This window comes from Symphalangus syndactylus, chromosome X (assembly GCF_028878055.3).
Source record: "Symphalangus syndactylus isolate Jambi chromosome X, NHGRI_mSymSyn1-v2.1_pri, whole genome shotgun sequence".
Lineage (NCBI taxonomy): Eukaryota > Metazoa > Chordata > Mammalia > Primates > Hylobatidae > Symphalangus > Symphalangus syndactylus.
In genome coordinates this window covers 21294150-21318500 of record NC_072447.2, presented here as the reverse complement: position 1 = coordinate 21318500, position 24351 = coordinate 21294150, and the positions used below count along the sequence as shown (strand labels likewise).

At 41.0% G+C, this 24351-nt stretch overlaps 1 protein-coding gene across 14 annotated transcripts in view; it reads right to left on the bottom strand.

Annotated features, from left to right (window-relative positions):
• STS (steroid sulfatase) overlaps positions 1–24351 on the bottom strand; it is a 352626-nt gene that overhangs the window by 262261 nt on the left and 66014 nt on the right. For 3 of the 14 annotated variants that reach the window (XM_063635340.1, XM_063635337.1, XM_063635332.1), the window contains exon 1: positions 19203–19784. The exons of the other annotated variants lie outside the window; for them this stretch is intronic. In XM_063635340.1, the coding sequence (XP_063491410.1) occupies positions 19203–19213 (11 nt within the window). In that variant the 5' untranslated portion in view covers positions 19214–19784. Of the gene's footprint in view, positions 1–19202; positions 19785–24351 lie in introns of those variants that run through there. 14 annotated transcript variants of the gene reach the window in all.

The following is a 24351-nucleotide window of genomic DNA, read 5'->3' as shown; positions in this document are numbered from 1 at the left end:
GGCTCAAGCAATCCTCCTGCCTTAGCCTCCTGAGTAGCTGGGACTACAGGCATGCACCACCACACCTAGCTAATTTTTAAAAAAATTTTTGTAGAGATGGGTTCTTGCTATGTAGTCCAGGTTTATCACAAACTCTTGGACTCATGGAATCCTCCCACCTTGGCCTTCTGTGTAGCTGGGATTACAGGTGTCAGCCACTACTCCTGGCTTTCCCCTTATTTTCCCCCTTCTCTGTTATTGCTCCAGTTGATGCATCATGAGATGGAGGGGAGGACAATCAGCAATGGATCCAGAGATGGTGGCTGCCATCCTGGTGCTGCTGCTAACTAGCTGTCAACATTTGGACATGTCACCCAGTCTTTGCAGGTCTCTGTTTCTACAGCTGTACAATAAAAAGGCTTCTATCATGTCTAAAACCCTGTGATGTTTATGCTTCTATAATCTGATGCTTTTTCTCTGAATCTACCTGGAGCTAAGGAGATGGAATCAATGTAAATGTCCATCAACGATGACTGGATAAAAACAATGTGCTATATACATATATATATATATATACACACACACACACACACACACACACCACATTGTTCCCTAGTGAAAATGTTCCCTAGTGAAATGATTCAGAAACAAAAGTAAAAAACCTCATGTTCTCACTTATAAGCGAGAGATATACAATGAGTACACACAGACAGACAGAGTGGAATAATAGACATTGAAGACTATTGAAGATGGGAGTGTGGGAAGGGGTGAAGGAGAAAATACTACTTATTGGGTAGAATGTATATTATTTGGATGATGGGGGCAATGGGTACACTAAAAGTCCAGACTTCATGACACAAAATATTCATGTAACACAACCACACTTGTACTCCTAAATCCATAAAAATAAAAAATAAGCAATTGCTAATCTCTTCCACAAACACCCTCACAGACACACTCAGTAATAATGCTTTACTAGCTATCTGGGCATTCCTTAGCTCAGTCAAGTTGATGCATGAAATTAACCATCACAACATACAATGCAATATTATTCTTACAGTATTATTCTTGCAATATTGTTAACCTTACAAAATGAAGAAATCTTGCAATATGCAATAACACAGATGAACTTTAAAATACTATGTTGAGGCCAGGCATGGTAGCTCACACCCATAATCCCAGCACTTTGTGAGGCCGAGGTGGGTGGATCACTTGAGGCCAGGAGTTCGAGCCCAGCCTGGTTAACATGGTGAAACCCTGTCTCTACTAACAACAACAACAAAAAGTTTGTGTGTGTGTGTGTGTGTGTGTGTGCATGTTTGCATTTAAAAGGCCTTCATGTTTTGTTGTTTTGTTTTTCTCTCCTAAGAACTTGTCTTTTTTTTTTTTTTTTTTTTGAGCAAATCTTTGGTTTTTGGGGGGGTTCTGGCCGGAGTTCAGAAATCTAGTTAAAAGATAGATAGTCCTTATCTAAACAAAATAGGTCTCCTTATGCAATCACATAATAGATTTGTGTAATTTTATGTTTGATTTGCTCAAAGAAAAATAAAAGGATCTCCCTCTAGCAACACCAGAGCTTTTCTCTCCCTACCTTATGATGTAAATTTGCTGTTTGATTTTTACTTGAGTGGTTTCCTTTAACATGCAATTTTAAGGCTATTTAGCTGACAACCACCTACGGTTGTAAAACAGGTTATCAAGAATCTGAAAGTCTAAGGTAGAAAAAAAAAAAAAAGGATGGTCTTTATAGATCTACAAAATGTACTTCCATTCGCATACCTAATGCATCTATGTATTTATGCGTTGTGTACACAATGTTTCACTACTAAAAATATATAAAAGAGCTCTAATTAATTGGCTTAAAGAAAAATAAAAACACTTAAATACTTTCAGGAAAAAAAGGACTAGTCAAATGCTTTTTCAAGTTTATATAACTTAAATAAAACCTTTAATAAATAAGTTAGCTTTAAAATTATTGGTAAGTAATATTAGAAATTTCTTAAGAATTGTCAGCATGCATGGCTGGGTGCGGTGGCTCACACCTGTAATCCCAGCACTCTGGGAGGCCGAGGTGGGCAGATCACGAGGTCAGGAGATTGAGACCATCCTGGCTAACACGGTGAAACCCCGTCTCTACTGAAAAAATACAAAAAATTAGCTGGGTGCGGTGGCGGGTGCCTGTAGTCCCAGCTACTTGGGAGGCTGAGGCAGGAAAATGGCGTGAACCCGGGAGGCGGAGCTTGCAGTGAGCTGAGATAGCGCCACTGCACTCCGGCCTGGGCAAAAGAGCGAGATTCTGTCTCAAAAAAAAAAAAAAAAAAAAAAAAAAAGAATTGTCAGCATGCATTGTTTGCATTTATTAATTAAGCAGTGTCATACTTATCCCTGCCAAATACTATAAGGTGTCAAATTTTGGCATAGGGCTTACAAAACTAAAAACCCAGCCCAAAACAGAATGACCTTTGCTTGTGTAATTTTTAATAAATAAGACATTGATATTGGTTTAATGAAAATAGCTACATCTTTAATTATTTAGTAAAATTACCATAACTTCTAATCTTGTGGCTTTAGGCAGTCTAGTCCACAGGCAGTAACGAGGTTTGTTTTGGGAAAGGACTGTTATCATCTCTGTTTCAAAGCTAATCTATAAACTAAGTTCCTCCCAAAGTTAGTTTGACCTATGCCCAGCAATGAACAAGGACAGCTTGGAGGTTAAGAGCAAGATGGAGTCAGTTAGGTCAAATCTTTTTTCACTGTCTCAGTTATAATTTTGCAATGGGGGTTTTATAACTTTAAATCATAACTATCACAGTTTTCATAAATAATCTAGGTAAACAATTAAAATAAAAGAATTAGGTAAATGTAATAGGATAAATACTTGTAGGTGAATTGGTCATAATTTAGAATATAAAGTTATATTAAATTAAATAATAGATATTTCTTTATTTGGGTATTTTCCAATAAATATATATTGTAGAAAAACATTCTTGCTAAAAACAAGGTGAACATGTTTTGTCTAATTCAAAGCTTATCTAAAGGTTATGTATAAAACAAGGTAAAAGGAACCAGAAAATAAAAAGAGCTAGCATATTTGCATACACAAGTGTGTAATAACCAACATTGGATATCTCTGCTAGGACTTCAATTTCCTTTAATTTCCCTATGCTTTTCAGAAGACTAATTTTTATTTGAGACAGGGTCTCACTGTTTCCCAGGCTAGAATGCAGTGGCATGATCACAGCTCACTGCAGCCTCAACCTCCTGGACTCAAGCAATCCTCCCACCCAAGTAGCTGAGACCATAGGCACAAGCCACTGTGCCTGTCTGGCCAATTTTTAAAAAATTTTTGTAAAGATGGAATCTTGTCATGTTGCCCAGGCTGGTCCTGAACTCCTGGGCTCATGATTCTCCTACTTTAGCCCCTCAAAGTGCTGGGATTACAGGCGTGAGCCAATGGACCCGGCTAACTAAATATTTTTCAAACAGTTTTTCTGAAGAAGGTTCAAGGTTTCAAACACAAGTGCATACCACAGACCAAGGCAACTGGAATTAATGTTACCTTGGTGTAAGCTCCTCATCCCTGTTAGTTTAGTAAATGTACGGACTTGGGATACATTTGAGTGCCGTCATAGGCAGGATACCTCTGTTGCAATGTTGGTTTTAAGCTCTCTAATGAGATCCAGAAGGTCCATTATGTGTAATATGTGTGCTCTCCCTGAGGCAAGACATAAATGGTGCTCACCATAAAGCTACCATGTGGAAGGAGCCATTTCTCTCTTGCTCAGATCTAAGACCTCTACCCAACCTCCAAATCCAAATGCTTTGCTATGAACCACTCGTCACAGCTTACCTAATATTTTCATTTATTTACAAGGTACCAAATTTGATGGAGAGGACTGTGTCCCATAGTGGTCCTAAACATTCTGGGGAATCTGAAAACATTCCTCTCTGGCATGTTAAGAGGCCACCATATTTGGAGAGTTCTTGGCATGTAGAACAGTGGACAAATGGTTCATCATGGTGGGATTTGAAGAAAAGGTTGAGATGGCTATGTTTAAATGATCTCTTCATTGGTAATAGTGAATTATAGAAGGATTTTGTAAGAAAAAAACACGTCTACAAACATATATTGAAACTTTTATACTTAACAGAGGGTGAGCCTAAGACGACTTTTTTCTCCTGTAAAAGGACTACAAGATTCAAGAACAATAAACTCTCCATGAGGATGGGGATAGTCTTTACATCCTTCAAGTGCCTAAAGGATGCTCAAGTTTGAAGTCATTGGTTAGGTCACAGATTTCAGAGGGCAAGTGTTCTAAAGAAGCCAAGGTTCCCGGAGACTGCCTTAAGAATGACAGTGAGCTAAGAGCCCAGAGCTGCCTCTGACTGGAGTGTCAATTTTCCCTCCTTGGCCAACATTTACTCTCCCATATAGTCTCTGTCCCAGCCCTACAGCTCAGCCACCCTTTTATTTGCTCTGTCCCTCTATTTCCTTTCCTGTTAAACCAAGAGAAGTCCCTTTCCTTGCATGTTGGCAACAGAGTCAAACACTCAGTCTGGCCTTAGGAGGAAATGATGGTGGATGTCTGGGACATGCAGGAAAGGAGCTCTGGGCAGAATTCAGTCTCCTGTGAGAGTTCTTTGAGGACCAGTAGTGGAGAAAATAATAAAGTGTTATTCTGCCCCCTGAGAGCATCCCTGTGCACAGAGTTTTTCCAGGGACCTCACAGGAAGCTTTGGTCAAGATAGGTTTTGGATATTTGCATTTCCCAGGATCCCCTCGATGAAACACTATAGAGCATTCCCATCTTATCTGACTTTCCAGCATTTGATAACCAGGGGTTATGTTACAGGGGAAATCAGGCAGAACGAAACCATGGGCAGCAGATGTAAAAGGAGAGAAAATAAAATACACACAAGTTTGAGGAGAAGAGAAAGCAAGGGATTTGGGGATGGCATGAAGTGCTTCCACACATTTAATATATATCAGCATCTGCGCTGTCAATATCAGAGGGCCTCTGGGATTTAACAACCAGATGAGGAAATAAGACAAAGATAGCTCAAACCATCTTGGCTCAGCTGCTCCGTGGATGAGCATTTTCCAGGATCAGTGGATGGCCAAGCTGTTGTTATTCTTACCTCCCACTGCAGCAAGCTAGTTAACCCTCTGTGTTAAAGAGGTATTTCATAGACATGGTAATCAGCCTGGGCATCTGTCATAGGAAGACAGGGATGGGAGGCCCTAACCTGTACACTGAGCTCCTTCCCCTGAACAAGCTGTCTCATAATTGCTGCTCTTTTTTCAGAGATCATAAACTGGTGCATACAGCTGTGATGATCTAGAAATAAAAAGATGTAGAGGAATTTTGTAAAAATTGCTTTGGTAATTAGATGACCAGCAGGTGACCTGCGCAGGTGGAAATGTAAACTAGTACAGCCATTATAAAAAACTAAAATTAGAACTGCCATATGATCCAGCAAGCCCACTAATGAGTCTTTATCTAAAGGGAAATATATCAATGTGCCAAAGGAAGACCTGCTATATTAGTCCATTTTCTTACTGCTATAAGAAATATCTTTGTGAGGCCGAGGCAGGCAGATCACTTGAGGTCAGGAGTTCAAGACCAGCCTGGCCAACATGGTGAAACCCCATCTCTACTAAAAATACAAAAACTAGCCAGGCATGCTGACACGTGCCTATAATCCCAGCTGCTTGGGAGGCTGAGGCAGGAGAATTGCTTGAACCCTGGAGGCAGAGGTCGCAGTGAGCCAAGATCACGCCATTACACTCCAGCCTGGGCGAAGAAGTGAGACTCCGTCTCAAAAAAAAAAAAAAAAGAAAGAAATATCTGAGACCAAGTACTTTGTAAAGGAAAGAGGTTTAACTGGCTCACAGTTCCACATGGCTGGGGAGGTCTCAGGAAAGTCACAGTCATGGCAGAAGGTGATGGGGAAGGAGAGACCTTCTTTGCATGGTGACAGGAGAGAGAAGTGCAGAACGAAGTGGGGAGAAGCCCCTTATAGAACCATCAGATCTTGTGAGAACTCAGTCACTACGATGAGAACAGCACGGGGGGACTAGCCCCATGATCCAGTCACCTCCCATGAGGTCCCTCTCCCAACATGTGGGGATTATAATTTGGATTACAATTCAAGATGAGATTTGTGGTGGGGACACAGCCAAACCATATCACCTGCACTCCCTTTTTTACTGCATCACTATTCACAATAGTGCTTCTACCCAGTGGAACCAGCCTTCCCAATCCCAGGGTCTCCAGACCTGGGCTGTCTGCAGCAAAAGCAGATACATTCTTCTCATGCCCCTGTTCAAGGTAGGAAACTGCTCGCCTGCTATATCTACCAAATTGGTGTAAGTAAAGGTGAAAATAAATTTTAATGGAAACCTTGCCAGCCTCTTCCCCTTGGCTAAAAGATATCAGACTAAGGCATAAGAATACCCAAATTGCAACAGAATAAAATGCATGTCACTCTGCCTTCTCCAAACCCATTCTCCATTTCTCAAGGTGGTTAAAAAAAATAAAGGGGATAAAGTCCTATAAGTGCCTTTTGCTAATACTAATGCACTGTATAAAGGTTTCGCTAACCCTACTGCAGTGTATAAATGCACCATCCCTCCCTCCTCACTCATGCACCTGCAGCTGGTGCCTGCTTTTGGGGACCACTCCATTTCCCCCAGAGCTTCTGATTCACGCTGCTTCTACCAAGCTCCTGGCCCCTGGGCCTTAATTTGTTACCCCAGATGTGGTCCTTAAGTTTTCCTAAAAATTTCCACTTAGCCTCACTGTTGCTCTTTGCCATAGGACCCTAATAGGACAACCCAGAAAGCAAAAGCTGACAATTAGCTTCTGTCTACTCAAGACATATGTGGCCAGTTGAAAATGTTTACAGAAAAAAACAAATTTAAAGTTATAGGCTATGAAAAGAGCAGTCAGCTTTAACTGCTAATTGTCACGGGTGAGTGGCGACTATCTGCGGTCGGTGGTGCAGGAATAAAAAGAATTTACCAAAAAAGTTGTAGGTTAAAAAAAATTTTAAAAAACAGATTTATTAGAGAGAGTATGAAAATACATTGCAAGGGTGCAATAGGCAGGTCAGTGAGAGAAGAGCTGACTGCAAAGAGACAAAGACTTGCTGGGGATTTTATAGGACGGTGCTTGTGCCGTGTGCTGAAGAGGGCTTTGTGCAGTACCAATAATGCCAAGGTTGCAGTGAGATAACTTGCAATTTTCTATCAGCCAAGGGTCTGGCGATAGCTGGGTGTAGGCAGACTGTGAGTTATTTGCATAGGAGGGCTATGTGTTCTGGAGCATGAAGAAAGGGAGATTTATAATTTACCTGCCTTCTCTTTCTACTTTCCCTCTATCCCCCTAGCCTGACCTCTCTCCCTAATTAGGACTCCACACTAATTAAGACGTGGAAAGCCAAAGGGACCAGTGAACACACATTGACAAGGTAAAGAAGCCACGAAGCCTTGAACTATAATTTCTTTTTAAATTATTATAAAATTCACATAACATCAACTTCACCGTTTAAAGCACTTTAAGTGTACAATTCAGTGGCATTTAGTACATCAATTTAGTTGTACAACAATGTTGTACAACTGTCAGGTGTATCTCATTCCAGAACATTTTCGTCACCCCTAAACGGAGATCCCTGTGCCTGTCAGTGGTCACTCCTCATTCCTCTCTCCCAGCTCCTGAGAACCACTAGTTAGCTTTCTCTCTCTACGGATCTGCCTATTCTGGACATTTCATATGAATGGAATCATGCACCATGTCTGGGTTGCTTTCACTCTAGGGAAATCATGAATAATGCCGCTATGAGCATTCACACCTGTTTTCAATTCTTTTGGGTACATACCTAAGAGTGGAATGGCTGGGTCATATGGAAAATAATCAGGCCTTTTGTATCTGGCTTCTGTCACTTAGCATGATGTTTTCTAGGCTCACCCACCTGATAATATCTGCATAAACATACTACAGTGTTACCAAAAGTACTTTGTTTCTTTTATACCTAATATGGTTAGGCTTTGTGTCCCCACCCAAATCTCATCTTGAATTATAATCCCCAGGTGTTGAGGGAGAGGCTTGGTGGGAGGTGATTGGATCATAAGGGCAGTTTCCCCCATGCTGTTCTTGTGATAGTGAGCTCTCATGAGATCTCATGGTTTTGTAAGGGGCTCTTCCCCCTTCACTTGCTCTTCTCTCATCTGCCACCATGTAAGATGTGCCTGCTTCCCCTTCTGCCATGATTGTAAGTTTCCTGAGGCCTTCCCAGCCATGTGGAACTGTGAGTCAATTAAACCTCTTTCCTTTATAAATTACCCAGTCTCAGGTATTTCTTTATAGCAGTGTGAGAGTGGACCAATACAATGCCCACATAATATTGCATTGTATGGCTGTGCCACATTTTATTTATCCATTCCTCAGCTGTCGCATGTCTGGGTTGCTTTCACTTTAGAGGAATCATGAATAATGCCACTATGAACATTCACAACCGTTTTCAATTCTTTTGGGTACATACCTAGGAGTGGAATGGCTGGGTCATATGGAAATTCTAGGTTTAAATTATGAAGGAACTACCAGACTGTTTTCTAGAGTGGTTGAACCACTTCACATTCCCAACAGTGATTTATGAGGCTTCCAATTAAAATCATGGCTTTTTAAGATCCATCAAAAACATGAGGATGGACCTGATGGTGGCTCATGTCTGTAATCCCAGCACTTTGGGGGGCCAAAGCGAGAGGACTGCTTGAGGCCAGGAGTTTGAGACCAGCCTGCGCAACATAGAAAGACCCCATCTCTATAAATAAATAAATAAATAAATAAATAAATAAATAAGCCAGGCATGGTGGCACATGCCTGTAGTCCCAGCTACTCAGAAGGCTGAGGTTGGAGGATCTCTTGAGCCCAGGGGTTCAAGGCTGCAGTGAGCCATGATCACACCAGTGCACTGCAGCCTGGGCAACACAGCAAAACCCTGCCCCCCTCCCCGCCCCCCAACAAAAAAAAAAGGCTGAAGATGCAGAAAACACATAAATGAACTAGAATCCAGGATGTGATGAACCTTCCTACAAAGAAGAAACCTTCAGTTGCTTTCACCCCTGGTAGCAGGAGTGGGGAGAAGAGGAAGAATCCAGCTGACCCTGAAAGGAGTTTTTAACGACTGGGTGTAGGCAGGCTGGCACGGCAGATCAGCATCCTGATGAGGTCCAGCCAGACAGCCCACTTGCAGCCAACCCTTCAATGCACTCCTGCAGTCTTCATGAAGCCCCCTGGGTAATCGTACACCACACAGTGCAAAAAAAACTCAGTGAGGCAGTGCAGGGAAGCTCAGACGCACCCCTCCAAGGCACTCCGAATCTTCCCCATGGGTAGCCACACACCTGTCCCTGTTCCCCAGCTAGGATGGGAATTTGGAATGACCAAATCCAGGGCAAGACAGAAAACAAAGAGGACTCTTCAAAAACCCAACAAGTGAGCAGTCAGGCTGCAAACAGAGCATGACTTAAGAGTCTCACCAATGCTCAGATCCTAAGCTCTGCTAAAGGGAAAGTGTGGATCCCCTCTCAAAGCATCTGAAGCCAAGGGGGTGAGCGGAACCTAATTAAAACTAAACAAATCACATCCACACTGAAATGGCAGCTTACCAAGGGGCCACACAGATGAAGCGTGTGATGTTTTCTAGGCGAAAATATGACTGACTCGGTCTCCACTATTTTTTACAATCAATGTCTATTATGCATGCATATTTATGTTTGCACGTATGACATGTGAAATAGCAGGAGGTATGCAAATGTTAGATATTTCATCTATATCCTTTAAGACATCCATAGGAAATCCATAAAAGAATCTAGCAGGAAAGGCAAACAGCATGTGTTAAGAGATGGCGAATTTCAGGGGCAAGATGAAAATACGAAAGAAGAAACAAACAGAAATGCTAGCTATAAAACAAAATGGATATAACATCAGAAATAAGAAGTTCATGTCATGGGCAAAGAAAAGAATCAGAGACCTTGAAGACAGGTCAAGAAAATTATCCAAATTAAAATGTAAAGAGTAAAAGGTAAAATGAAGCAACTATTTCCATTCATCAAAAGATACTTTTAAGAATGTGAATAGGCTTCAGGCAATAGAAGCAAAAATAGACAAGTGGGACTACGTCAAACTAACAAGCTTCTGTGCAGCAAAGGAAATAATGGAGTGAAAAGGCAACCTATGGAATGGGAGAAAATATTTCCAAACCATATACTGATAACCATATATCCCAAATATATAATGAACTCCCAAACTCAATAACAAAACTACAAATAACCCAATTAAAAAATGGCCAAAGGACTTCACTACACATTTCTCCGAAGAACACATACAAATGCCAAGAAGCACATGAAAAGATGCTCAACATCACTAATCATCAGGAAAATGCAACTCAAACCCACACACAATGAGAGATCACTCCACACCTGTCAGAACAGCTGCTCTTAAAAAAACAAAAAACAAGAGACAAGTGTTAGTGGGGATGTGGAGAATTTCTTTGCACATGGTTGGTGGAAATGCAAAAAGGTGCTGTTGCTATGAAAAACAGTATGGAATTTCCTTGACAAATTAAAAAATGGAACTACCTTCTGATGTAGCAATCCCACTCCTGGAAATATACCCAACAGCACTGAAATCAGGATCTCAAAGACATATCTGCACTCCTCTGCTCACTGCAGTACTATTCACCATAGCCAAGATATGGAAGCAACCTAAACGCCCATCAACAGATGAATGGATTAAAAAAAAATGGTCTATACATACGATGGAATACTATGCAACCTTAAAAGGAAGGATATTCTACAATATGTGACAGCATGGATGAACCCTGAGAACCTTATGTTAAGTGAAATAAGCCAGGTACAGAAAGACAAATTCTGTATGATTCCACTTATAGGAGGTATCTAAAGTAGCTAAATTCATAAGACCAAAAAGTAGAGTGGTGGTTTCCAGGGGATAGGGGAAGGGAAAATGGGGATTTATGAGTCAGCAGGCATAAACTTCAGGTAAGCAAGATGGATTAAGTCCAGAGACCTGCAGTGAAACATTGTGTCAGCAGTCGACAATACCATATTGCACACTTAAAGTTTTAAGAGGTTAGATCTCATAGTATTCTTATCACTACCAAATAAAAAAAAATTTTAAACATATTGCATGGAACAATGACAATGGCAAATATTAAGGTCACCGTTCATTATTTCACATTTTTATGTCTATTCTAAGACTTTTGCTTGGAAACTTGGCCTAATAATATGTGCTTTCCTTAATAACTATGTGCTTGGAAACTTTCCTTAATAATACAAATATCCATGTTTTTTATTCCAAACTCTCAAACCAGCATATTGTCTCATCAGATAGCAAAATAAAGCTTGCTTTTATAAAAAAAAAAAAAAAAAAAAGACGATTTGAACAAGGCTAATAGAGTAACTAGAACTGAACAATGGCTATAGAAAGGTTTTAATTTACTTTTTGGGAAATGATTGGTTTTTTTAGATGCTTCTAATTTATCGTCAAGTGAAGAGAGTGGGACTATTAAGAGGATACATGAGATAAAATAATTCAAAGTAACATTCAATTTTTTAAAAATTAGGGAAAAAGGAATATAGATAAGCAACATAGACCAGGGAAACTTATTTGTAAGACAATTATTTTTTAAAGGATTTATATCCAGAATATGTAAAGGACAAATCAATGATAAAAAAGGAATGAAACAATAAAATGGGTAAAACAATTGAATATGTACTTTATACAAGAAGATATACAAAAGGCTAATAAGCAAATAAATAGGTATTCAGCCTGATTAGTAATCACAGAAGTGAAAATTACCACCATGAGATACCATTTTACAACTCCTACGTTGGCTAAAATAAAAACAAAACAAAACAACGAAAAATGGAAAGTATCAAATGCTAGTAAAGATGAAGAACAAGTGGAACTCTTTAAGTTTTTTTCTTGAGACAGGGTCATGCTCTGTCACCCAGGCTGGAGTGCAGTAGCATGAACAAAGTTCACTGCAGCATTGACCTCCTGGGTTGAAGCAATCCTCCCACCTCAGCCTCCCAAGTAGTTAGGACTAGAGGCAAATTAGCCACCACCCTGGCTAATTTTTTTATTTTTGTAGAGATGAGGTCTTACCATGTTGCCCAGGTTGGTCTCAAACTCCTGGGCTCAAGCAATCCTTCCACCTCAGCCTCTCAAAGTGCTGGGATTGCAGGCATGAGCCACTGTGCCTGGCCCCGAGAACTCTTATATATCACTTGTTGAAGTGTAAACTCATGCAAACGTTTTAGAGAAAAGTTTGGCCATTTCCTATACAATTGAATATACATGTATCTTACTGTCAAGCAATTACACTACTCAATGTTTAAACAAGAGAAATAAAACTATCTATCCACCCAAAGCCTTAGTCACAATAACCAAAAACTGGAGACAATCCAAATAACTATCAACAGGAGAATGCATAAACAAACTCTGGAACATCAATCTAACCTAAGACTACTTAGCCATGAAAATAAACGAACCACTGATACATGCAACAACACATAAGAATCTCACACACATTATGTTGAGTGAAAGAGGCGAGACCCCAAAGAATCCATATGGCCTGAATCCATTCATATGCAGTCCAAGAAAAGGCAAAAACTATCTATGGTGATAGAACTCTGAAAAGTGTTTGTCTCTGGCTGGGGTATTGATTAGAGAGGGGCAACAGGAACGCTCTAAGATGATAATGGGCATGCTCTATATATTTTGTTTGGGACAGTGATCATATGTGTGTATAAAATTATCAAAACTTAAACAGAACATTTAAGATCTGTGCATTTTACTGTAGGAAAATTATATCTCATAAAAATATACTAAAAATAAGAAAAGAGAAAAAGAAGAGAATTGGCTTTCTTATCTATAAAATGAAGTCATGGGCTACATCCAAGATTCTCCTCTAGCTTTTACATTCCGGGATGCATCTAGGACTTCATGGTGACAGTTTGTTTCCTTAAAAAGATAATAAATATAAAACACTTTAGAAATACGCAGAAAGAAGTTAACATAGAGGACCTGAGATTGCTGTCCTTAGAAAGGCCTGCTTGTAACATGTGCTCTTGGCTGGCAATTGGGAATTAGATTTGGGGAGGGTTCTCACCCTTCCCAGAATTAATAAGAATGGCTCACGCTGCCTGAAATGCCTGTACAAACAACATAGTTTATGCTGAACACCTGCTTTCTGTCTGGGAGTCTGCAATTTTGGTAGTACTAGGCAAAGGGCACCTATATGAACAGCTCCCAATAAAAAACCTGGGCGCTGAGTCTCTAACCAGCTTCCCTTGTAGGCAACACTTCACATGTGTTGACAGCTCACTGCTGGAGGAGTTAAGTATGTCCCGTGTGACTCCTTTCAGAGACATATCTGGAAGCTTATGCCTGGATTCTGCCAGACTTTACCCCATGCGCCATTTCCTTTTGTTCAATGTGTTCTGAATTTTTTTTGCTGAAATACATCTTACCCATGAGCCCCACTATGCACTGAGCCTGTCAGTCCTCCTGGCGAATCGCTGAACCTGGGGACCTCCAGCACAAGAAACAACATCAGACCATTCTGGCTTCGGGGTTCTCACTGTCTCCTCCCACACATTTTCTATTATTAAATCTGAGCTACATTCAGTCCAATGAGCCAAAATGCATTTATATAAAGGTTGATTCATAGCTGGGAGTCACATTAACCAGAGGGTATGAACACAGGGACAATTGCTGTCATCTCACCTCCTGGAACAGTTCTAGACCTCAGCCTACTGTTTTTAAGTTTCATCGGCTTCCCAATGAGGACCCCAGCTGTTCTTACACCTTAGCCAGAGGCTTTGAAAGACATCTTCCATAGCCCACTGGTGAAACTGCAAGTGCCATGCAGAGAAAATTACAGGGAAGAGAGAATTCAGCCAAGGAAGCCAGAAAGAGCAAAATAAAGTTGGAAGCAAGAGAAATGTTCCACCAAGTAGGAAACATCAACCTTCAAATGGGGAAGGCTTTGAGAACCACAGATGGTTAGACCCAGAAGGTTCTATGAGACCTCATGGGTGGTGAATACCCTCATTTTACAGATTGTCTTAGTCTATTTGGGCTGCCATCGCGGAATGCAACAGATTGGGTGGCTTATAAGCAACAGAAATTTATTGTCACAGCTCTGCAGGCTGGAAGTCCAAGACCAAGGTATTGCCGATTCTGTGGTGGTGAGGACCTGCTTCCTGTTTCATAGACAGTGCCTTCTCCCCAGGTTCTCATATGGTGGAAGGAGTGAGGGAGCACTCTGGGGTCTCTTTTATATGGGTACTAATCCCACTTTTCAGGACAACCCCCTCATGATTAATCACATTCCAAAGGCCCCTCATCCAAATACCATCATCTTGGGGGTTAGAATTAAAATATATGAATTTTGGGGGGAAATAAACAGTCAGTCCATTGCACAAGTGAAGGGACTGAAGTCCAGGGAGGTTAAATGCTTAACTCTAATGACAGCCATAAAATTGGTATGAGGAGGGCCTAACCCTACCCCTGTGCTTAGTGCTACTGGTTGATGAATTATCCAGTGCTTTGAAACCATTACATTTTAATTCCTGCTCAAGTCAGAACTTGGCTAGTATAAAATAATGTCCAGGACACCTACTTTTCTCATTGAAGAACTGAGAGCTTTAAGTGAAAAGATCAGATCATAAAGTCAACTAGTCCCCTTTTCAAATATTGGCTTTATCACTCCAAGCTTCCATGTCCCATTATCTCCATTTTTAAAAGAGATGAAGTGCACCCAACTTCCAAGGCAGATGGGAGGTGTTCAGTGAATGATATTCCACTCTTTTCCTTTCTCCTTCTCTTTCAACTAACTCTTGCCAATGCCTCTCCTTGGGTCACAGTGATGTTTCATGTCTCAGAATATTTCCATGATGAGGAAAGTGAAAAAAAAAACGAATGTCTGTGTAGTCTATGTCTTCTGCTGGTTCCATAAACTTAAAAAAATACATCTAATTCACTCTTGGCTTTACTTCATGACCAAGTCCTCAAAAGCAAATGCAACAAAAACAAAATTAGGCAAACGGGACTTAAACCAAAAAGCTTCTGCACAGCAAAAGAAACAATCAACAGAGTAAATAGACAACCTACAGAACGGAAAAAAAATTGCAAGCTATGCATCTGACAAAGGGCTAATATCTAGAATCTACAAGGAACTCAAACAACTCAATGAGAAAAAAACAAAAACAAAAACAAATAACTCCATTAAAAAGGGGGCAAATGACACAAACAGACATTTTCCAAAAGAAGACATATAAGCACCCAACAAACATATGAAAACAAAAATGTGCAAGACCACTAATCATCAGAGAAATGCAAATCAAAACCACAATGAGGTACCATCTTCCACCATCAGAAGGGCTACATTAAAAAGTCTAAAAACAACAGATGTTGTCAAGAATGCAGAGAAAATGGAACACTTACACACTGTTGGTGGGAATGTAAATTAATATAACCTCTATGGAAAACGGTATGGAGATTTCTCAAAGAATTAAATAGAACTACCATTTGATCCAGCAATCCCACTACTGGGTATGTACCCAAAGGGAAAGACATCATTGTATTAAAAAGATACCTGCATTTGTACATTTATCTCAGCACTAGTCACAATACCAAAGATATGGAATCAACCTAAGTGTCCATCAACAGAGGATTGGATAAAAAAAAAAAGTGGTATATATATATTCCATGGAATACTTCTCAGTCATATAAAAGAATGAATTCCTGTCTTTTGCAACAAAATGGAGGGAACTAAAGGTCATTATCATTACTGAAATAACTCAGAAAGTCAAATACTGCATATTGTCACTTATAAGTGGGTGCTAAACAAAGGACAGACATGGATATACAAATTGGAATAATAGACATTGGAGACTGTAAAAGGTGGGCGGTGAGATAGGAGTGAGGGTTGAAAAATTACTTAATGGGTACAAAGTTCACTATTTGGATGATGGGTACACTAAAAGTCCAGACTACTGCTACACAATATATCCCTGTAACAAAATTATACTTGTACCCCCTAAATATAGAAAAATAAATAAATGCCTAAAAAGCAATAGGAAAAAATACAGATAATGAATGCTATCTCTTAGACATAAATTCCTATAGGGCCATTTAATATTAATTGAATATTTAGGGCAGTAGTTTCTGTTCTGAGATGGAAAACATTGCAAAAGTCTAGATAGAGCAAAAAACTTAATGATGATAGTTGTCTTTAAACATAATTTTGAAAAAGACTGAAAACATCTTTTTTTTTTTTGCAGCTGAGGGCATCCTTTCTCACAAATAGCTGTTTTTGTGCTCAATCCCACTGGGGAGGGGTCCTAATTGAAGACTGTCTTTTATAAAGCAGAGATGCCCTTGACACAGATTTTCATATGTTAAGTTTGCTTAGGCTTCAAGCTTATTGTTACTTGCAGACAGACAGTTATGACAACAATAAACCAACAAGATCCAAATTCAAACAACATGATTATACAATTCTACTTAATTAGCCAATGACAATTCCTTGTTTATTAAAATGGTTCTTGCATTGGTCTGTTTGGCTGTTATGCCAAAGTACCATAGACGAAGTGGCTTATAAACAACAGAAATATATTGCTCACAGTCCTGGAACAACACATCTGTTCTTGGAAGTACAAGAACAAGGCACCAAGAGATCCAGTATTTAGTGAGGACTTGCTTCCTGATTCATAGATGGTGCCTTCCTGATGTGTCCTCACATGGTGGAAGAAGCAAGGGGACTCTCTGAGGCCTCTTTTATAATCACTACGGGAAACTAGTCCCATTCATGAGTTTCCACCTTCATAACCTCTTCACCTCCCAAAAGCCCCACCGCCAAATACCATCATTTTGGGGGTTGGGGTTTCAACATATGAATTTTGGGGAGTCAGAAGCAGTCTATAACAGTGCTTATGCAAATACAAACAAAAGATGCCCAATATAGCCAGAGAGTATGCTGTGTATATTAGGTGAATGTCCACAGATAAACATTTACTGCCTAGAGGGGCACATGGTTTGACGTCACTTTATAAACAATCATGTCATTTTTAAATAAACAAAGAAGACATTAATTATCTTTCTTTTAGTTAGACTAGTTAATGCAAAATTTGTCTGACATAAGATTCCTGAATTAATATTCCCAAAGATGGTTAGTGTGCACTTAGGAAGCTAAACAGTGAACTTTTGGTGCCACCTTGAGCTCTCTGGGAACGACGTTGGCCTCCTGTGTTTTGAGGTAATGCTACCAGACTTCCTCCTTCCAGTAATATCAGCAGTAGAATGAATAGCCATCTAGCTTAGAATTTGAAAATCATATGTTACAGCATCTACAAGTTGTAACTAGCTAAACAAATGCTCCACAAGAGTGCTGATTAAAGCATTGTACCGAACCAGAGAGGTTACTGAGCCTGTGCTATACAGCTCTGCACTATTCCCTAATTTACATCAATGATTTTTGTGAATCGACTATCAGAATATTTATCCAACGTGGGGAAGATGGCATGTGCGTCAGAAGAGAACAGAGATTCAGAAAAGACCTTGAGAAGTGGAACAAAAGATGGAAATAACAAAATTAAATGCAATGGGGAAAACGCATAATCTTCTTAAGAAACGTAATCAACGACACAAAGATGCCAATATTCAGACGTGACCTACTTGCAGCTCCTACAAAGAAGACTTTAGACAACTACAAAGCGAGTTTTGTCAGTTGGGGAAGGGAATGACTGAGAAGCCTGAAGTTAATACTAGTTTGGTGTACGTTAAGAAGAAGAAGATGCTTTTGGGACAAGGAAGATGAGTTCCACTCAGCTGTTTACACGAAGTCAGACCAGAGTTGGAATATTTTTCAGTGCAGATCCCTGCGATTTAAGAGGGATGGAGATTCAGTGGCATATCAAAGGAGAGTGATCAGGATGCTTAAGGGTATAAAAACCATCTGATGGCCGGGTGCAGTGGCTCACGCCTGTAATCCCAACACTTTGGGAGGCCGAGGCGGGCGGATCACGAGGTCAGGAGATCGACACCATCCTAGCTAACACGGTGAAACCCCGTCTCTACTAAAAATACAAAAAAAGTAGCCGGGCGTGGTGGCGGGTGCCTGTAGCCCCAGCTACTCGGGAGGCTGAGGCAGTAGAATGGCGTGAACCCGGGAGGTGGAGCTTGCAGTGAGCCGAGATAGCGCCACTGCACTGCAGCCTGGGAGACAGAGCGAGACTCCATCTCAAAAAAAAAAAAAAAAAAAAAAAAAAAAAAAATGACATCCAGGATTTCTTAGGAATCGGTAACATTTCACCCAGAGCAGAAAATGGCATTTGAGTTGCACTTAAGTGTGCTCGAATGGTGGTCTGTAAAAGAGAGAAAGGATTTAGCCATTGTCTCAGAAGCCACAGCTGGGACAGTGTCCAGAACAGAACCAGGGACTTACAAGTGCTGCCAGACCACGAAATGATCAGCCTCTCAAAGTGCCTTCCTCCCATGAGGGAATTGGGTGGAGGGTGAAAAGCCACATCTGTCGGGGATATTGCAGAAGGGATTCGTTTATGGAAAATTAGGAAATTTAAACAAAGTGGCTCCCACCATCTTTCTCAACCAGAAGATTCCGACAGCCCATAGACAAACTCGTCATCTGAGAGACATAGAAGTGGAAACAAAAAAATAACAGCACACCAATGGAGACAGAAACCCCACAAAATGAGCATTCTTTCCCTCTCTGCAACACATATGCACGATGCTCTTCCTCGCTCCACCTTTTAGACAGTGAATGACATCTCCTGATGCAATAAACTTGATAGGAAGATGATAATTAACAAATAATTTGGCAACAAAATTTAATTATAGGTCATTTAGATGTTTTGAAACAGCCACAAAAGCGATTTGCATGTCACTAATTAGCCCCATTTATAACCTCTCCTAAAATGTTCCCTCGCTAAGCCTCACAGAAAATCATTATAATCAATGAAAATTACCAAGCAACAACAGATTTAAGAAACAAGAACAAGACAACACATGTTGGGAGAATATGCAACACAAGCAGGTAGCTGCTGTGAACATCCCAACTAGTATGTTTCAAGGTTAAAAACTCCCAACCTGGCCAGGGGAATAGACGCTTACCTTAAAGGCATCTCCAGCTTGAGATCCTGCTGTTGGGGAAGTGAGCTGTGATGGAGGAGATTGCAACTTCACTCGTTCATCCTCTGTTCATGGTTTCTGCACCAGTGGGAGTTTAATAAGCATATTCCCATGAGAAACCTCTGCTTTGAAGCAGGCCAATCCTACCCAATCACTGCAACCTCACTACAGCTGGGTCCCGTCAGCTGCTGGAGGCTTGGCCAACAGCACTGTGCTTGGGCAGATAATGTGAGGCAGAGACACTCTTTGGCTAGTTGCTGCATACTTTTGGGAGTTTCAGGTGATCCTGGTAAACCGGATTCTTCAGAAGGGGCAACTTCTCCCCTTCGGTATGATTTGTGTCAAAGATAAATGCAGACACAATCTGATACCCAAGCGGTTTATGCTAGCAGCAGTGTTATGAAACTTACAGCACGAACAGGCCAGTGACATGGGCCATAGGGAATGAGATGGTCAGATAAGAGACTGAACGGGAGTTTAAGGGATTTTCCCCCCTCTCTTATACCTGTATTCAGTCTGGGTCAGTGACCAGGCATTTCTTTCCTAAAGAGAGTTTAAGCTATTCTTATAAGAGTAAGCTTTATTTTAAGGTCTATAAAAGCTGCACCTGTGCTGAGGTGGTTTTCGCTTTTGGAAAGCCCCTGGGGCCAGGTTTGCTAACTGCAGAGCCAGGTTGCATCATACTGCTAAGTGACAAGTGGTGTCAGCCTGAGAGACCCTCAAGTGAGCTTTTTGGCAATCATTGATCTTATAACCACAACATATCTCTTATTATATGCTGTTCCAGCCTAAGTGAGCATTTTCTTGGTGGATCCCTTGAATATTTTCTCGCTTTCAGCTCAGCAACCATGACAAAACAAAAAAAGAGGTTGCTAAGTTGAAATACCACTGACATTGTCGCATTCCACCCGAACCCTTTGATCTTGGAAAACAGCAAAGGTTGAGAAATCCCTTGACAAAGATTCTTTCCTTGACCAAATATAACCCAGTCTCCTGAATCTTGTTCTAAGATTATCTGTGCACTTCTTTGTAAAATCCAGTTTCGCAAGAAGCCCTCACCCTCACTATCTGATCACACATGATATCAGATCATTCTCTATAGGGTCCCTCAACCTCCACCTGCCCCCAGGCAACGTCTATATTCCTAGCATTACATAGATGTTAAAAGTTAAGCACATAGATTAGTGATGCATACATAAGCATCATTTTACAAGGTCAGCAATCCTGCAGGAGAAGCAGAACTGCAGTCTACATATCAAAGTGACTAAGGCTTCAAAAAAGCCAACTTTTCAGATTTCCTTGAAGGGCATATGATGAAGAATGGAGGAAAAAAACACAAAAACAGGAAAAGTATTTGGCTTATCTCAGGAATCTGATTGCATCAAGTATAAAGGTTCCTTAGAACATATTAATGCAAAGTTAAAATTTTCCTTGGCAATTAAAAATGCTGTGCGCTAATACCCTGCTTTCTAATGTGATTCAGTTCAACAATATGGGGAATGTTTACTACACTTCCAGCTTGATGTCAAGCAATGGGGAATACAAGTTCCAGTTCTGCAAAGATTCATCAACTCCCTTCTTAGTTCAACAGAGAGGCTGAGAAATGCAGAGAGGAATAAGACACAAAACAGTCCCAACCTCCATTATCTGAGAGTGGGGAAAGGCCAGATTATTACCCAACAGGCACACACTCTAAGGCCTTTTTAGGGGCTCACAAAATGTTTTAGTTTGTGTTATAATCAGAAGAAAAGAAAATGAACATTGGGGATTGAAGATCATATTGGTATTTGCACCAATATAGTTGTAAAATACAAATGTTAATATGTTTTATGTTTTTACATAATATATTTTTATATTAAAACGTATTTAATATGTTTTGCCTTCATGGCCCATGACAGTCTTACTGGGCCCTGGGGAAGGGACTCTAGCCTGGTGAAGCAGCAGCTTTGCTCTACAAACACCTGGGGCAGAAATTTGATTTGAAAAATATTTTTCTCCCTTCTCTTCTTTCAACCAGATTCCTTAGGAAAACCAAACAAGAGTCAAAACAAACCTCTGAAGCAGTAAGAGGTTGGATGAGATGGGCGTACTATTGGGACTGGAAGTGGCTCTCATACGCCCGAGCAATTTTAATAAAAAGGCAAAAAGTTGCCATAGAGAGGCTGCTGGCAAGTACATGGCCATAGGGAGCCAACATGCCCAGGAGGGAAGGTGTTGATCATGTGGAGGCCTCTAAAAGCTAAAGCCTTGTTACCTTCTCTTTAGTGCCCAGAGAATGTGGTGTGTGATGCAAATGCTCAAAACCTCTTATATCATAGCTGTCTGACCTCTGGGGACCTTCATCCTTCTTCCAGGCCCATCTGTGCACTTGCTTGTAAAATCCAATTTTAGCAAGAAGCCTGTTAAGTCAATTTAGCAAGAACATCCTACCGCACCCCCCCCCAATCTGTTCAACCCCAGTATCTGTTCAGGGATCAGGCTCCTCAGCCTCCACCACCCCCAGGGGATGTATGGTCACCTGGCTGGCCTTCTGCTAGAATCCTGTTAGGTCGGTTTAGCAGGAATCCTGCTGGCCCTTGGTGTTTCCTCTTAGTAGTTTTCCATCCACTGATGGGCACCCTATTCCGTGGCTATGAATCCCCACTTTCCCATGCTGTATTCACATCTGAGCCCAATATTTCTCCCCCACTGCAAGTCCCCATTGCTGTGGTCCCTGCACCTGTTGCGATGGACCTGAATAAAGCCTTACTGTGCTTTATCAAGTGCTACTGAATACTCCTTAACATCCTCCCACACCTTGTGTTCTGGAAAATGGCTTATTACAAAGAACCTCCTTCCCCATATGACTGAGAAAAGACTCACAGATGTCCCTTGTCTAATAGGACAGAGACAGACCCTCTAAATCCTAATTCTTTGTCTTATAAACAGTTATAAGTTAGCTGAGCCACTTGTCCTTCCTAGTCAAATGTTGGATCAGTTTCTCTCTTTCCCCCAGAACCCTGAACATGGGCCCATCCTCAGTCTGAGTGAGTAGGCATTTCCTCCTGGGAACAGTCTGGCCTCAGAGCAAATGTTTTCTTATCTACTGTCTAATCAGGCCACCCTTAAATTCAAGGTCAGTGCCTGTTATGTTTTCTAGCCTTGTTTACTCCTCTCCATAAAAGAAAAACCATTTTTGCCCCTAGCCTTTGAGAGGCTTGCAGACCTAGAGTGTTTTCCCTCTTGCATTGAGCTTTTTGAATAAAAGTCCCTCCTTACTAAGTCTGCATTTTTTTTTTTATTTGACACCAACCGGGGAGACTTTTGGACCAATGGAGTTGCAGCCCTGTTGAAGTTTGATTTTTATATAAAATAAAATTTCCTGGGAGACCCCCTAAAGACTAGAGAATCACAGCCCTTGATGTAGCATCCTGCTATTCTGCATCTATTGGAAGCCACATGTCACTTATTCACCATCATGTTGATAAAAAGGGGGTGCAGGTGCATGTCTGCCCCATCTCTTAAGATGTCAGTTGTATCACTGTTAGGTTGCAAGGCAGATAACCCCACTGATGACTCAGTGACTATGGCAAACGTCTCTGACCAGCTTGAAGAAGCAACACATTCCAACACGTTTGCTATGCACATGAGCTCCTAATTAGCCCTCTGGTTCCTCTGCTGTGGACAGCCCTGTGGTCTGTGAATAGGCTGTCATTTCCCTGGGGGTGCCAAGCAGGATCTAGCATTGGTCACATGGACCCAGCAGAAAAGAAGAGACACATGGAATATAGGAGAATGAGAGGAGAATTTACTGAAAAGACAGCTAACAGCAGTGTGGGCAGGAAGAGGAGGAAGACGGCTCACCCCTGAGGCTGGTACCACTCAGGCCCAAAGGCAAAGGAGTGATCCCAGAGCTTGTGATGACCCTTGAGGAGTGCAGGATGCAATCCTGGGTAACCCTGCAGGAGGGAACAGAGGAGATGAAAACCCCAACCTGGTTCTCCTTTCCCTTTCATTTGTTGACTTTCCTTGGCCAAAAACAACCAGGACAACAGAAAAGGCAAGACAGCCTATGGATGCCGTTCATCCTGGGCTTCTTCCAGGGTAGAGAACAGGTGGGGATAGGTAGAGGGGCTCCAGGGATAACAGGAAAGATTCCAATCCAGGCCAGTCTCCACCGGGGGCATCATTCATCAGGAGCCCTAAATCCACAACTGCATCACTCCTTTCTCACCCCATATTAGATGGTAATGTTCTTCTCCCCATTGCACAAGAAGTGAGGCTTAGAGGGTCCCCACATTTATCCAGGATTTGAAGAAGTTGAATACCAGAGGGGGAGCACTGAATGGAACCCTGGTTTGTCTGCCTCCAAAATACCTTGTTCTCACTCCTGGGTATCTACCCAGAGCTAAAGAAGTCACTATACAAAAAAGATACTTGCACACGCATGTCTACAGCAACACAATTAGCAACTGCAAAAATGTGGAACCAGCCCAAATGCCCATCAATCAACGAGTGGATAAAGAAACTGTGGTATATATATATACCACATATATATATGGTATATATATACGTACATATATATACGATGGAATACTACACAGCCATAAAAAGGAATGAATTAATGGCATTCACAGCAACCTGGATGGGATTGGAGACTACTCTTCTAAGTGAAGTAACTCAGAAATGGAAAATCAAACATTGTATGTTCTCACTCATAAGTGGGAGCTAAGCTATGAGGATGCAAAGGCATAAGAATAATGCAATGGACTTTGGGGACTCAGGGGGAAAGGGTGAGAAGGGGGTGAGTGATAAAAGACTACAAATAGGGTTCAGTGTATACTGCTCGGGTGTGATGGGTACACCAAAATCTCACAAATCACCACCAAAGAACTGACTCATGTAACCAAACACCACCTGTTTCCCAAAAACCTATTGAAATAAAAGCATAAATAAAAATACCTTGTTCTCCTCATTATGTGTAATGTGTAAATTCCTTTCATTCCACAAGGGAAGGGAAGACATTTTAAAAAACAGGAGTAGTGTACCGACTCAGATTTCCATTAGAGTATTAAGACAGCTAGTCATTCTTTCTAGATAGCCAGTTTCAACTGTGATTAATCAGAGACAATAAGGCCACTGTGAGCATATG